General features: G+C 31.9%; 1 protein-coding gene across 4 annotated transcripts; it reads left to right on the top strand.

Annotated features, from left to right (window-relative positions):
- The first annotated feature begins 199 nt into the window (after positions 1-199).
- Positions 200-15,774, top strand: LOC111036810 (protein spaetzle 4). Of its 4 annotated transcripts, none has more exons than XM_022319015.1 (5): positions 200-722; positions 8,136-8,281; positions 12,134-12,679; positions 13,498-13,620; positions 14,420-15,774. In XM_022319015.1, exons 2-5 carry the CDS (start codon positions 8,256-8,258, stop codon positions 14,694-14,696), a joined length of 972 nt encoding a protein of 323 aa, XP_022174707.1. In that variant the 5' UTR covers positions 200-722; positions 8,136-8,255; the 3' UTR covers positions 14,697-15,774. The 4 variants fall into 4 exon arrangements, with proteins under 4 accessions (XP_022174707.1, XP_022174706.1, XP_022174710.1 ...); XM_022319014.1 differs by lacking the exon at positions 200-722 and adding an exon at positions 4,070-4,607; XM_022319018.1 differs by lacking the exon at positions 200-722 and adding an exon at positions 7,301-7,403.
- The last annotated feature ends 580 nt before the right edge of the window (positions 15,775-16,354 follow it).

Raw genomic sequence — 16,354 nt, 5'->3', positions numbered from 1 at the left:
GTGAAAATGAAAATGAATAAGAATAATCTTATTATAAATTATTATATTAACGTTGGCATCAAGCTGTAGCTATCAATTTGTTTGTTTATATGCAAATGATTTATTATATTAAAAATAAATGAACTTTTTTGTTTTTTTGACAATGAACAAATTGCTAGTTTTTTATTGTATACTATTAACTATTAAGTAACACATTATGAATTATAAAAAACTGTTATTACTTATTAGTTATTGACATTATGCAATTATGTTTCTATTCACTTCTCCATCAAAAAAAATGCTGAAGTCAAAAATTGGAGTATTTTTTCTAAGCACTCCAAAAATTTGAAGACAAGCAGAAATAAAATTGACATTTTTCAATTTTTTTTTTTTCCAATTTCAAGATCGTAATTTATATTAGTTAGAAGCCGAAAAGTCACAAACGCTACTTTTTCTTTAAATTTGTTAATGTTCGCTGGAACACTGTTTTCCATCTCTTTCCTAGTTACCTAGTTAGAAGTTAAAACTAACATTTTTGAATTTTTTTTTGCAAAAATGTTACTCACCAGTACCATAAACTTTCTAGGTTAATTTTGAAATTCACTCGGAAAATCCTTCCACGGAAAAATGGTCGAAAACGAAAGCTGATGATGAAAGTTTAAGATAACTGATTTAATCAATGTGTGTGGTCCGAGTGTCTTACTGAATCGAACGAAAATCGGTCACCGCCTGAGGTTACATAGGTAAGTAGGTATACTCTTGTTTAAGACAGAGTAAACTATTGGGTTTAATTTTTGATATGATATATATATTTTTTTAAATTTGTATTATCATGGGGGGAAACCCGTTTCAACATAAACCATTTGGGCGTGTGGTGGTACGGTTGGGGGTAGAACTACTAAGATCATTAGCCTGGTACCGTGGGGGGGGGGGGATTTGAACAGGTGTAGTTGTGTGGCAAGGATTTATTGCTAAAAACCCCGGGTGTACACCTATCCTGGAACTAGCAACACCGGCTGCGTACACTCAGGGGTAGACACCGCGCCATGATATATTACATTATAACTATTGCATTATTATTACATCATACTCAACTGTCAATAATCAATACTCATCATATTAATATCAAAATGTTCAATGTTTAATATAATTTAACATCATTTAGTTTGGTAGTAGACAGACAATATTTTAACTTTCAATAGGTAAGTATAGATATACCTAGTACCTATATACTATACGGCAGAGATGGCAAATTTATGACATGCGTGTCACAGAGTGATACACACGAATGTGTAAAAGTTTGATAATATTAAAGTATTTGAAAAAAAAATTGAAGGGTTATCGAGTTAGTTGACACGCAGGGAAAACAAAATCCAACCAAAATTTTTATTTGACATGCTGGTACAAAAAGGTTCGCCTCCCTGTTGTACGGTAATTGATATGACCTCTCATTTAAATCTTGTATATACTGTATGGTATATAATTTATATACTTACTCTAAAATACATAATATAAAATATAATAATTAATTACCTATGTTATAATATGTTACATCATAAATATTTCGAGTTCCTTTCGTTTGCGGATGATATTTTCATAAAACTAATTCGAGTTTCCCGTGTATAATGTTGTCCCACAAATCTGATTATTGCTTATATTTCAAATATTCGAGTTATTTTAATTGATTTTGGGAAAACAGAAAAATTTTAATACATTTGGGATAACTAGATTTACCGTTGGTTAACACTACATACCACATATTAACAACTACCTACCCTGTTAGCTTGTTAGAATAACGACAATAAACAAGTAATATAAGTAATAACCAAAACCAATAGGTATAAAATATTAATATATATATTTATACTAAATAGTAAATACTACAAAATAACAATGGCTATACTTAATCACTTTATACCTAAATACTATATGTACTTACTTAGTATATTATATTATAGGGAATATTGGATTTTAATCCAAAGAATGGATGAATAAAGCCTTTACTAACTCTTTTAATGGCCGAGGGGGACCTATAGGGGCTTTTCACTCAGAGTACTCAATGACTTTTTTTCAATCTTGTCGCCCATGTTAGATAATCATTAAGTACTTTGGTATTTTAATGTTTATGTTAGGTGTACGAATATCAGAATATTATACGATTGCTTATTTGCAATTCATTCATTAGAATTATAAATTGATAAATTAAAAATAATAAATGATTCATTTTTTAATATATTATGATGTAATAATACAAACATTGAAACATTCATGCTGGACAAGCGTATTCATTCATTCGTAGATACAGTTAAATTTGTTTTTTGTCCAAACGTTCGTTGCCCTTCAGAGGTCATAAACCGCAATTATACTTAACCGAGAGCTCATATTCCTTTATTTGACTAGATATAGATCTAATTAAAGAAGTTGCTTTAAAATGTTCCATAAGGACTATAACCATAATATAATATTCCTAAAGACTAAAGAGCTTACAGGGACAAATTACTATAGTTCAACGGTCTAATATTCTTATGATGGAAAAAATACTTTAGGTAAAAACCTAGTAAAAAACTTTTTTCCTTTAAATTTTCAATCAAGAACTTATTTTTTTTTTAAATCGTATGGAACCCATTTTTGAATTATTTATACGTATTAGTATTATCAATATTCATTTCTATATAAAATAGTTTTAATAATAATAACTATGTAGGTTTTAGGCGCAAACTTATTAACATTTTATTTTAATTCACATTGTCTTACCTTGTAAATTATTTATTTCCAATTTTATCATCAGTCTTTACGAAAACTCGTTCTCAGTCAATGTTTTTACTCATCAATGATGACATTCGTGACCATTATTATCTTCTAGCATTCTCGCTACATACACTTTGAAAACATTACGTAGCCAATCAAACATATTTTGTTCGTAGAAATGGTAACATTATTTATTTGTAGTAAATACTACATTCCTTTAATATTTGAAAATTTGAAATTTTATTTGGGTATTTTTTTAAAGTCATTACTTAAAGTTATTAAATTGTTAAATAATATTATTATAATTTATAATGTACCTAAGTAGCCACGTATGTATATAGCCGTATGGGCTATAGGTATTCTGTATATAGTATCATATCTGTAATATTATATCGATGAAAAATATGACAATTTATGATTAACAAAATTTTGCATTTATTACATATACATAATACTCTTAAACAAATAAAATAAATCCCACATATCAACAGATCTGTTCGTACCTACTACATATAATACCACAAATTCCATATTATTGTTCTTTTACCTAAATTTGATCACGATAATTACCAACGGATCAAAATTATAAAGGTATATTTTATATTAATTAATAACGTAATGCGGTTCTATTTTCTGAAGCGCAAATGATTACATGAAATTATACATGCATTTGAACGAATGCCAAATCGGCCAAGTCGAGCGGTCGTGGCCGGAGACTTAAACGTGACATAAGCAGTTGAATAGGTACGCATTATAAATTTAAAGCATCTGCGAATGTACCCGAGAAAATCAATAGTGCTCTATGATGATTATACTAGAGGTTTGAACTTGATTTCAAAGTGGTTTCCAACATTCAAATCGTCAATATCCGATACATATCTACCATAGATACTGTATAGTTTACATAGCGTAGCCGAACAACAATTTTAAAAAAAATAACAATGATTTGTATGTTGAATATTTGTTTAACCATAAAGTAGAATTAGTGTAAAATGACATTTACAAAACTATAATATTAATGCTTAGGTATTGAGTATATCGTAAACAATATATCATATTATGTGGGTATACATTTATAAAAATAATATTATATAGGTATTCCTCAATGTACCTAAAATAATATTATAATCAAACGGCAGTGTCGACGCCGCCGCCGCCGCCGCCACGCTTTGACCGATCTCGGTCGAATTCGATTTTTATACGCACGTGCGCCGAAAACAAACAAACGTTACTGTGTCTATTATTGTAATTGTAGGGGGGCGCGAAAAACGAAATAAACAATAAACAATAAGGACGAAAAAAAGGGAAATGCGCTCAATCGCGCCGGGATATCCGCGAACTCCGTCTTCGGCTGCTACAATAATAATAATATTATAATGGGACACGTGCGTTCGAATTATTAATTATCATTATCGTTATTATGATCACATTGTTATCATTTAATACGCTGTGTAGGCACGTCATAAAATAATAATATTATTACTAATATATCCACACACTCGGCGGCTGGTGAAAGTGAGCGACGCGATCGGGTGTTACGTGCGCGGGCGCTGTCGACGTGATGGCGGCGGTGTGCGCGCGTGGGAACCACCGATCTTCGACTCATTCTTCGTCTTGTACGGTCTTCTTCTTCTACTCCACCGCCGCCGCCGCCGTCGTCCGAGTAGGCTAAACGTAACGGTATATGCCACGCTACGGAGCTGCTGCTGACCCAGTTTCGTGGTCGCCGCCGCCGTCGTCGTCGCCGTCCGGCCAGTCAGTCAGTCTCGCGTGCGACACCCGGCCGAGCTCAGTAAAACCCATGTGCGTGGTCGCGCGCGCCCCTACAGTGTACTGCATGTGGACGACTCATGTACTTAAAGATACTATTCCTTTGGGCAGTAAGTACTAATTGATGATATTATAATGATGTTGATGTGTGGTTAAGATTATGACGGATGTAGGTATACCGTATACGTCATTAAACAAATTATTGTTCATGGTTCAACAACCATACGATGCTAGGTTTCTTATTTAATTGCTTGTGTTTTTTTTATAAATTAAAATAATGTCAGATAATTTGGAACGGCGAGGAAAAAAATTGCTAAACAAATTTTTACCTATGACTTATAACTTATAATATGATACCTATATTACTATCATATTGATATTATTGTATATTATATTATGATGTGACGTGCGCAACAGCGAGTATTTTTATGTCAAATTATACGTATTCTAATAAATAGTAATACATAGGTACTGAACACGTTACTTGTAGCATGAGTACCTATGTAAATACGTATAATAAGTATTGAAGAGTTAAAACAAACTTTTATTTTTTTATCTGTTCCGTTGGACACTTCCCGGGTGGGTCCGATGCCCAATAAAATACACAAACTTTCGGGGGTGCAACATGGCGATAATCACTTTTCTTTGCATTTTCCTCCGTCTTGAAAATCGCCTATGTACCAATCATATCAGTCCTATCATAACTCTGATTATTGATACAAAATAAAACATTGGACGTTTTTCGTTACGAGCATAATATGGTGTGCCTCAATAAAATAATTTTTAGCCGTTATTGTATGAGAGTAGTGAGTACGTATGTGCGGGTAAGTAGTAATACCGAATACGAGCATACGATGTATAAAATGAGGTTTTAACAAAGCGCGTGGTCAGGAGCAGGAAGAGGAAGAGCTATCGGCAAGGCAGGGTGAAGGTCGGAGCTTCACCTTTCCAGTGCGGTCGATTGTACCTATACCAAACTGGACCAATGCCCTCGACCGAGTTAATATTATCTTATTATCAAAGATATTTTTGATATTTACTGTTAATACTTAATACAATGTACTATTATATTTTACATTTATTACCTAGATTTACTCATAATATCGAGATAAGCCACAATATCCGACCCGATTAAAATAAATAAATTTAGAACTATTCAAAAACGAATCTAATTCACAGCCTGTTTATGATTCGTGAACGATCTTATAGCTACATTTAAATCTTGGAGGAGGTGTGCCGCATATGGAATAGTAGGCTGTTCCGTAAATAATATGTTGAACTAGGTATCTGTTGAGTATTATGGTACATCATTTTATCAAACCTAATAATATGACAAATTGCAAATGACAATTGACAGGTATTCATATTGTAACCAATGTTACAGTTCATTTTTGCTATTAACATAATCTTTTTATTTTCCTAATAACACAAATATTTAAAGATATGTACCCATATTTATATTTATTTTATGTTGGTATTATATACGCAATATATTGTAATATTTAAAATCAACTTTTCAAAATGTCTGAAATTATTGAATATAACATAACATAAAAAATAAAAATAATGATATTACGTTTTATATTTTAAAGTAGACACCTATAATAACAGTGACCATGATATGGAAATATAGAATATTAACTTGTATTCAATACGGAAGACTGTTTATAACGATAATCATTATACTTAAATCAAATTATTTTTATTTTTATATGATAAAAGTATCAGGTCTTACAATTTTTTATTTTTTAAATAAACAATGTTGGTTATAATTCTAACATAGTACAACGACTACAACGTAATAGTTTAAACTTATATTATGAAATACCCTGAGGAATATATCTAATTTCATAATGCCAATACGTTTTTAATTTAATTAGCTTAACATTCAGTGTTAAAACCATATAACGAAATCATCTCTTATATGGTACTTGAAATTAACTGAACAATTGTATTTGATTTCTTTTATTAGATTATAACCTATCAAAGAGCAAACACGTAAGGTATTCCATATTCGGTCGGCGCACCTTCTCATCTATTTGTGTAACCAATAGGCGCACATTTTGTACCATTCACTTATATTATTTGTCCTTTTTGTCGGAATACAGGAATACATTTATTTACATTCACCCCGAAAATTGTTTTTTTCTCATAATAAATGCTAGATAGTAGATACATTATTAAAACTAATTTCTGTGTGATCATTGCACACATTTTCATACGTATATAGGTACGTGCAATTGTTTATGTTATTATTGGTAGGTATAATAATAACAATACTGTATTGTACACTATGTTTGAAAAGTCTCTACTGTCCGGTTGTCATTGCCCGCTCCATTGCCAACTGAGAATTAATGTATATTCTAAATTTCGTGATATGGCTTAATTTTAAAGTATCGTGTTCTTTCCGCGTTTCCTATAGCTAATATGTACTTACTAATACCAATTCGTAATCCATAGCGACAAATTGATTGACGGAACTGGTTGGTTTCTCATTACTCATTATTCATTAGTCATTATAGACTATATGACTATGTATAGTACTTTGCTCATTTGGATAATAAATTGCTGACCAACGGGCAACGGATATGCCTAAATGCTGTGTTTTATAACGTTGTCTGTGTACATTTCACAAGTATAGAGCAGTAAAAATATTTATTAGTAGAAATGTATTAAATAATAATTACTTGGTAGGTAAAAGACAAGACTCAACCACCGCGGTCCCATATCGAGTGCGATCTTCATGAGCAAAACCCGAAACAACTGTGTGCATATAATATAGATACGTAAAGCGTGACGTAGAGTACGTTTAAAGTGGTCAGACCAGATTGGTGGCAAAAAAAAATAACGTTCATCATTGACCGCGCAGAGGTCGTCGAATCCGCGAATTTATTGCGAAACTAGCGGTTCGTATCCATATTACAATATTGTTTCCATGTATTATTACTACACTGCTGCACAACACACTATAATATAGCGCGGACGCTCGGTGTATACTGCACCTGTACAATGTACATGAATTTATTAATAATTCATTCGTCCTTGTGAGATAAAGACACCACTGGAGGAGGTCTTTGACTGTTTCGCGAGTGGTTATAGTATTATACATTTATATTGTGCTTAATTGAATAAATATGTATACGAAAATCGTCGGTGGCGTTTTCGAGTGCGCGTATAATTTTTTGCCGAAGACGTTAATTGGAAATCCGATCGTTTTATTTTCGACACCGGGGAACCGTAACTAAAATATGATAGCCATTGTCCACATAGTGTATGATATACGCGTATTATATAGTTATTTAGCGTGTATTATTATGCTTCACGAGACGAAAAAATAATCGTAATTCATCCTTGCAATGTTGAGGCACCTTGACATTGTGTGCACAATAAAAATCACCGTCAGCCGCCACATGGCACAGTTTCCAATGCCAACGCTTAACTTTCACGGCTCCTTTCTTCTGCCCGACATACCGCTCCTATATAACACATAAAGCAGGTCATACTTTTCTCAAATTTCGATATTGCGTAGAAATTTTTAAAAGAAAATAATATTAAATATCTAGATTTTTGTTGTAAATATTATATCTACGAAACATTTATATTATTTTTGCTGTAACATAATATATTATTTGTTTCAGCTGCCGTTGGAGCTCAATGGTTACGGTTACGACGGTTATAGCACCTGCACAAAACCATATCGAAATGCAAGAGCCAAATTTCCAGATTTGCCGTGCGATTTTAACACTCAATCATGGTGCATGGTACCTGGATCAACGTACCCGTGGTAATATATTATAATATTATTTGCGACGCAAAAGTCCCAATGACCTAATATTTAGAAAGCAAAAACCACATTGTTACCCAAAAATATACGTAGGTTATTTGTTATGAATGAAAAAAAAATTGCCCATTATATTGTTTGTCATGATTTATGTAACACACGCATAAATGTAGGTGAAAGTATGTCTAATGTGACACGAGCGAGTGAAAGTTCTAGATTTAAACGGTGATGTTCTTTGTTTGTGTTCGGGATCTGATAAGACGCATATTCTAGGGACACGGTGAAAGTATACCTATAGTGTTTATAGTTTAAGTATTTTCAAGGAAAACTAGAGTATTTCCACGAAACACAAACATTTCTGGATTTTTCTTTGGGTCAAGGTTAATCATTTTGTGTTATTATAATATATTTTCGTTAATAATATCCCAAAAGATGATATCTTTAAAGACTTGATACAACAATAAGAATTATTATTTTATAAATATTTTATTTTAATAAACGGGTTGAACCGTGTTGAATAAATATAATAATTGACATAATATGCAGTACATACAGTGACGTGATAATCCGATCTATATATCCTAGACGCGTGTTATTTAAAAAAATTAAAGTCACAGGCCGACATTGCATAGTGCAAAAATTAAAATTAAATACATTTTATAATGAAATATAAAGACAATTTTTTTCATTATTACTATGGTACAGGTCAAAATTTGTTTAAAAAAATTTAAAAATGTCCCATTAAAATCGTATAGGATACGCATGAAACACATTTTATAGCTCGGAAAGCTTAGAGTCAGATAATCCAATATAAAGATATTATAATATTTTATAGATGTAGATATAATTTTCAAAATAATTTACCATATATAGACATTTTAAATGTTTGACTTTTTTTTTTTTAATAATGTTGATGTTTAATGAAACCCTTGTAATTATTACCTTGTAAATATGTAATACAAAGTTCTTAATACAATGTACAATTGTATTTATAATACGCAATGTAGGTACCTATATTAAATATAGTAATTTTAAAATTTCAAAAGTAAATTCATCAAAATTACGAACAATAACAAATTACTTTGTATCTAAAAATTCTTCATTTTTAATTTTTGTACTTTACAATTTTAATACAAGGTTCTTCATAGATTGGTCTTACAGCATCTAACTCAGTTATGAGGTATACTCAAACCTATTATACATTCTGAAGGAAAAGTAGCGAATTTCATACTAAATAGTTAAATGATTATCATAAAAGAAACATGAAGTATTTAAGAAGACTCTTATTCAACCAAATACAAAGTATGTTCTTAAATTTCATAATATATTTTTATGTTACATACCAATACCTACTTTAAATTCAACATGATGCGTGCTACTGTACTCATGCTCAATGGTCGTTGTTACTAATTATTAGTTATATACACTGTACCGTCTATACCGGATGCAACTGTGGGAGTGTACTTATTGGATTGATGAGTCAGTCAGCAAGACAACTAAAACAATTAGAAGCAGCTATGGGCAGTGTTATAATCAAGAAGTGCAACTTGGTTAACTAAGTTAAATAGTCAATACCTCGAACTTTTTCCCGGTTCCTAGAATTTCGAATTTCCTATTAAATTGTATTATCCTAGGATAACTCGAACTTCTTGGCCAGTCCCTTCAACCTTAAGTTAACTAAGTCCAACTGTATGTAGTGTATATGTTTGTGTACATCCCTTATTATTTATTGGATAATAGTATATGTTACTATGAAACTCTAATTAACACCACAAAAGAAGGGGGAGAATAGGTAATTTCTCCGCTGTACAGTATAGGCGTCGACTGTCCAGTGTACGTCGTCACCAAGTAAGCCGAGCACTGTATTGATTGAATGTGTTAAATTTTGATTCAATAATAATCATTGCATACGATAAACGATTGCGAGCAAAGATCTATATTACCAAGTATATTTTATAATATATTCATCATTTATGTTCAAGTAGTTGTAGTTTATTTTACTATTAGTAATAGTATTGGTACTGTAGTTTGAATTATTTTTTGCCAAAACATTTGCATTTTAAATTTCATTGCTCGTATATAATATATAATAATATGCTTCAAGTTCCCACGAATAATATTTTGTGATTATAGATACAAAAAATAACTAAAATTTTAATTCTTTGTTTAAACTTTAAATATATCTAAATTTGAACTTTGAATGTTTATAAAAAAATCGTGCCTTTGATTCTTTAAAATATTTTTAAATAACTGTAATATAATTATAATACCATATATAAAAAAAGATAGTATAAACATTAAACATTTGATACAAATATTTCAGGTTTCCACGGTTATTCGTTTTTGAGTTCAAAATAACAAAATTGATTTTTTCAAAAACCGGTTATGCAAAAAAAATTCTGTTTTTTCTTAATTTTTTTTTTTTTTTTGCAGTTATTTTGAAAAGTACTTGGAATTTTTACCTTCGACACAACTTTTAAAAGTTGAAAATTGAAGCATTTTTATTACTCTAAAATATGATGTTGGAACAAAAAAAATAATAATAATAATATAAAACGCATTATTGAAAAATTAACACATACATTCACCGCTCCGCTCAGAATCTAAAACATGGATAACCACAGGGCCCAAGTACACCTTACCTACACTAAACTATAATACTGCATATTGTATGTACAATATTCATATGCATATATATGATGCATACATCATATTATAATAATTACGAGAATATTAAACATAACATTACATTTTAGTATTTTACAATATCATAGCCTGGGGATGGCTGTTAAACTATCGACACACTTTACAATTTCAGACGTCGATTTGCGGCAGACCGATGCTTTTATAGTTTATTTCTTTATCGTAATCACGTTTTATCCGGTTATCGTGATCCGAACAATGGGCCGTTAATCGTTATTGACTATTGTAACAAAACTGCCGTGTTTAAAACTACCTATACGTTTCGCGTGACGTTACGCTTGACCTTGAAAGACAGCATCAAAAGTTAAAACCACTGATAGAGCTATATTTAATAATTTTTGTGAACATTGCCTAGTCAGTAATCAATGATTGTTTTTATTTTAGTTTTCAGCAATTTAAAAATAAAAAGTTTGAATTACAACTCTCGTGCACATTTTAATTTTTTAGATTCTGTAATGCTTACTTAAATACAATTATTATAATTATTTAAAGTACGCCAAAAACACGCCCTCGAAACTTGCTTGCATACAATTTTATCGAATATTATATCACGACTACTATAATATCTCCTTCAATTTGTTTTTGTTTTTGAACAGTAACACATAATATACTAGATAATAGATGGGTATAACTACGGTATAGCTTATGAGTTACCAATATCGTGGAAGTTGTATGAAAAAACACTAAAATTCAAAATTTATATATGAGACGGTGGAATCGCGAAAACACAGTTTGATTGTATGAAATGATTTATATTACAGGCGAATACTTGGGATTGTATTTTACTGTGTATAAATGTTACCTTAATCAATACCTATGTAAAAGTACAGTAATTGTGTCGGTCAGCAACTCTTAATATAGTATAATATTTTAAATAATACTATGTCATACAGTTAAAAATTCAATTTCGTAAAGCATTACTCATAAATTTCATTTTTAGTGCCTTTTAATGGAGCATAAAAAGTACTAGGTATTTACCGCCAAATTAAAACGTGTGCAATTTTTTGAATGACTCACATTAAGGAATTATGGCTAAAATATATACCATGCATAATATATTATTTGATTTACACCCGAAATCACGATTTCTCACGTTTTCTCTTCACTGTCGTTGTGATATTATTTTATTGAATTGCATATTATCATGTGCAGGCACGCGGTCCGACGGTTCGTTTTCGAGAATCACGGTTTGATGAAACGCATGTACGGCGAACAGCGACACATATCGGTGTTGCGCGCCGACATGGACACCAACGACATCGAAGGTGGCGTCTGGAACCGCCGCCGGGAGGAGTCGTCGTTGAACCGCTACGACTCTCAACCGTCGCCACCGGTACCTACTTTGGGGACCTCAACCGGCACCGCTACAGCTAGCAACGTTACCAGCTCTACTACGACGACGTCGGCAACGTCGGCGACGGCGACCACCGCGACCACGACCACGACGTCCACCGCCCGGCCGTCCAACGTCACCGCCGCGTCCGTGGCCGACGTCATGCCGCCCACGACGACCACCGCCGAAGAAGACGTAGAAGACGGCACCGCGGAAGACGTTACCGTGGACGACCAGTTGCAGTTCGAAACCACCACCGAACCGATAGCGTCGACCCAGCGCACCGACCAGGTGCAAGAGCAACCGGGATTCTTCCAGGAGTCCACCGATGGCGGCACGGACAACACTCAGAAATCAAAAGGCATGTGAGTACGCTGTACTTGTACAATAAGATAAGAAAATCGAGTATTGTGATGGGAAATAAATCAAATATACACATAGGCGTAAATGTAGTTAAAAATCTGGTGGGAGGGTCTGGGTAGAAATATCAATTGATACGAATTAACATAATTTACTATATTTACGAGGTCAAGTTAGGAAACACTTTGGTTAAAGGATTCGTGCATTTTTGGGGGGTTTTTCCCAATGTACGCCTATGCAGTACAAGTATCAAGCATCACGTTCTTTATGTCGTTATATTATAAGTTTTAAAGTTTACAACTTTAGGGGTGTATGTTGTGTATAATGTATGGTAGACCAACAATTCTAATAGGTACCTGCAGTGCCGTACCACCTATCTCTCCTTTTCATTCAGAATTTCAATCCTCCGTTAAACCAAAAAAAAAAAAACTTCTTTTTATAACAAACGAATTGATTTGTTTAAGAAAATTCAATTTAGCAGGTTTATTAACAAGCGGGTGCCGTCGGGATGAAAGAAATTAAGTATATAAGGGAATTTATCCGGATTATTTTCACTTTATCATACTATATTGGAGCTTATCCATTACTAGTCATGTACGTAACGCGACCATATAATAATATGACATTTGTCTTTCAAAGCAAACCAATTGACCAATAACGAGCAAAACTGAACGTTTTCCGTTGAACGCGTTATTGCCTTTGGAGCTTTGAATAATGATAGTACAATAATAATAATAATAATAATAATAATAATAATAATAATAATAATAATATAATATATCTTTTTCGATTATGTGGAACCGCGTGTTTTTGTTTCTTGCAGTAACGCTTGCCCGGTAAAGGAAGAGGTGGTCGCGCCGTTTTGGGCGAACAACACTCGCGGCGAAGTGCTCGCTCTGCTCAATCTCTACCCGTTCGAGCAGTACGTTCACTGGGAGCGATGCACGTGAGTATTGAGTAGTCAATAATCAATATAATTAATATTTTATAATATTACCATACACGGGTTGATTCATTGACTATGGAGATACTAATATAGTAATATGCTATAAGTCTGTATCATTTAAAAATTGTTGTGTTTATGAAAACCAATGTAATTAGAAATTACCGCTGCTAGTTTCAATTAAAATTAAATACCAAATTTTAAAGAAGATCAAATTTTTAAACTGAAATTTATTATTAATTATCATATGAGAGGCTGTTAATAGGTTACTTGATGCATTTCTTTAAAGGATATAATGGAACGTTTAACCAATAATAGTTAATTAATAGGGCATATTATAAGCAGTTTATATCGATACAACTATATAAGCCGAGGTACTGTCTATTATGTTGTACCTACATTCTAAACATTAAAATATTCTCTATTAATTAAAAAACTTCAGTGGTTGTGGAAGTATCGCTCTACTTCTTTTTGCAGCAATAACTGATACCTTATTGATTTATTTTATCGTATACAGAGCGGTAACACTTAATTTTTCATTAGAAAAAGCTCCAGTTTCACTATTTTTCTTAAGATTAAAATAATAATAAATAATTTGTAGTTGTATTGCTTTATTTTAGTTTATACCAAAATAATTGCATACTTAGAGTTTAATATGTATACACTTATAATATATTGTCAATAATAATTAACAAACATAATATAATATATTGTTAATAATAATTAACAAACATAATATTATATTCGCACATGTATGTATAAGTATAATACATTAATACCAATATGATATCGTGTTGCGCAGGTTCGAGAACAAGCAGATGTTCTGCCGCCAGGGCTGTCGATGCGAACAGCAGTACCGCTTGCACAGGCTGCTCGCCTACGACCCGTCCAATGACTGTCGCGGAATATTCTCCGACTGGTTCAGGTTCCCGTCGTGCTGCGTGTGCCGTTGTTACGATCTGCCCAACGACCTGAGGATCACTTCCCGCAGTCCTCGCACCGATGGAGACGACGGCACCGGCAGCAACGGCAACAGCAATGACCTCGACACGTGGTTCCAAAATCCGTTGAACTCTTAACTCTTACTTTTCTTTACACGATATTATTGTATTATTATAACGTATCCGTGTTGTATCTTTATTCCCTCACTCTTTCTCTCTCTCTCTCTTTCAATAATATTATTTGTTACTGCACATCATTTAGTGTTGGGCAAAAAAAAAAACCACTTGCAGATCGACGGGTCATCTGAAAGATTATACCGCACATCGACATCAATACAGCAAAAATTGAATTGAAAACCGATAAATCTCGATAAACATAGGTACCTACTACCTAACCTACCTACATTCGATTTGAATTATTTGTCAATTTACTAATGAATTGAGACGACTACGTAGGCAGGTACTAACTAATAGTAATTGATACTTATGACTCTAAATTATAATATGAAAATACCTAGTGAGATCAATACTCATTTCACCATTCCATCTCCATGATTAATATGTATTGTAAGCCAGGGATAATTTCGTTTAGCTTTTTTTTTTTTAATTATAAAATTTATTTTATAATTGTTATCATATTATATACATGGACCCACAAATTCAACAAATTTATACATTTTATTGAATTTTACAAATTTTAATTGGCAGTCGTCGCTTAGACGTCCACTATTTAATATATTTTTTTTGCCTTACACTGCCGTGCATAATATGCAGACGTTTTAATCTATATATTATAGAAGCCATAAGTTTGTAATAATATTTTTGTTTTTAAATGTTTATCAAATTTAACTCGTAGGTATCATCAATATAATATATATTTTGTACATAAACATTAGTGTACATATAATATTTTTTATGTAGTGTTAAGGTGTTTCAATCTTGTGATACGTATAAATTAATTATTACTATTATTTATTTATATTTTAAACTTATTCATTGATACAATGATAAATGATATTATGTGCATATACTTGTGGGATATTCTCGTGTCCATGTTTATATTCACTACAAATCATTATGGATTTACGATTTGAAACTACAAAGTTTATCGTTGATGTATGAAAATAATGTTAAATATTAATGTTACATATCGTATTGTTGATATTATAATATAAATATTTACAGCATGAGTATTAAAGTCATTCTGTCACTCAAGTGTCAAGTCTCTATATCTTTTCCCCTGATCAGAACGTTGAATTGATTTTTTGTTTATACATAGTTCATACTTAGTATAACATCAGTCCACACTCCATATTAGGTTGATCAATGATATTTATTAAGATAACAGTTCTCGAAAATTAAATTTGTTCATTAGTACATACTTAACTCCTACGACCTACATGGCTACATACGAATACGACAGAGTTCAACAACCGTGTCAGTGGCGTATATACGAATTATTTTCACTATGGGCCGATTTATCAATTATCACTATTCAAGCAGCATAGCCATAATTATACATTTTTAAGGGAGCAGCTGTTATATAATTAAGAATTATGACGTATTATACAGTTCAAATAAAAATTGCGCAATTCAATTTTATAATTATTATGTAAAATTAATTTTTTGTTTCTTTTTTTAAAAATATTGACAGTGTCGTTTGTATATTTTAATGTTATCTTACTATGAATTTAACATCAAAGTCAATAAGTCATTAAAGCAAGTCCCGTCAATATATCTAACATTTCCTTGTAGATTACTCAAAAATTATGCTATATATTATCTATATCAACCGA

This window comes from Myzus persicae, unplaced genomic scaffold, assembly GCF_001856785.1.
Source record: "Myzus persicae strain clone G006 unplaced genomic scaffold, MPER_G0061.0, whole genome shotgun sequence".
NCBI classification, from domain to species: domain Eukaryota; kingdom Metazoa; phylum Arthropoda; class Insecta; order Hemiptera; family Aphididae; genus Myzus; species Myzus persicae.
Note: the sequence above shows the minus strand (reverse complement) of the source record. Positions and strands in the feature narration are given on the sequence as shown.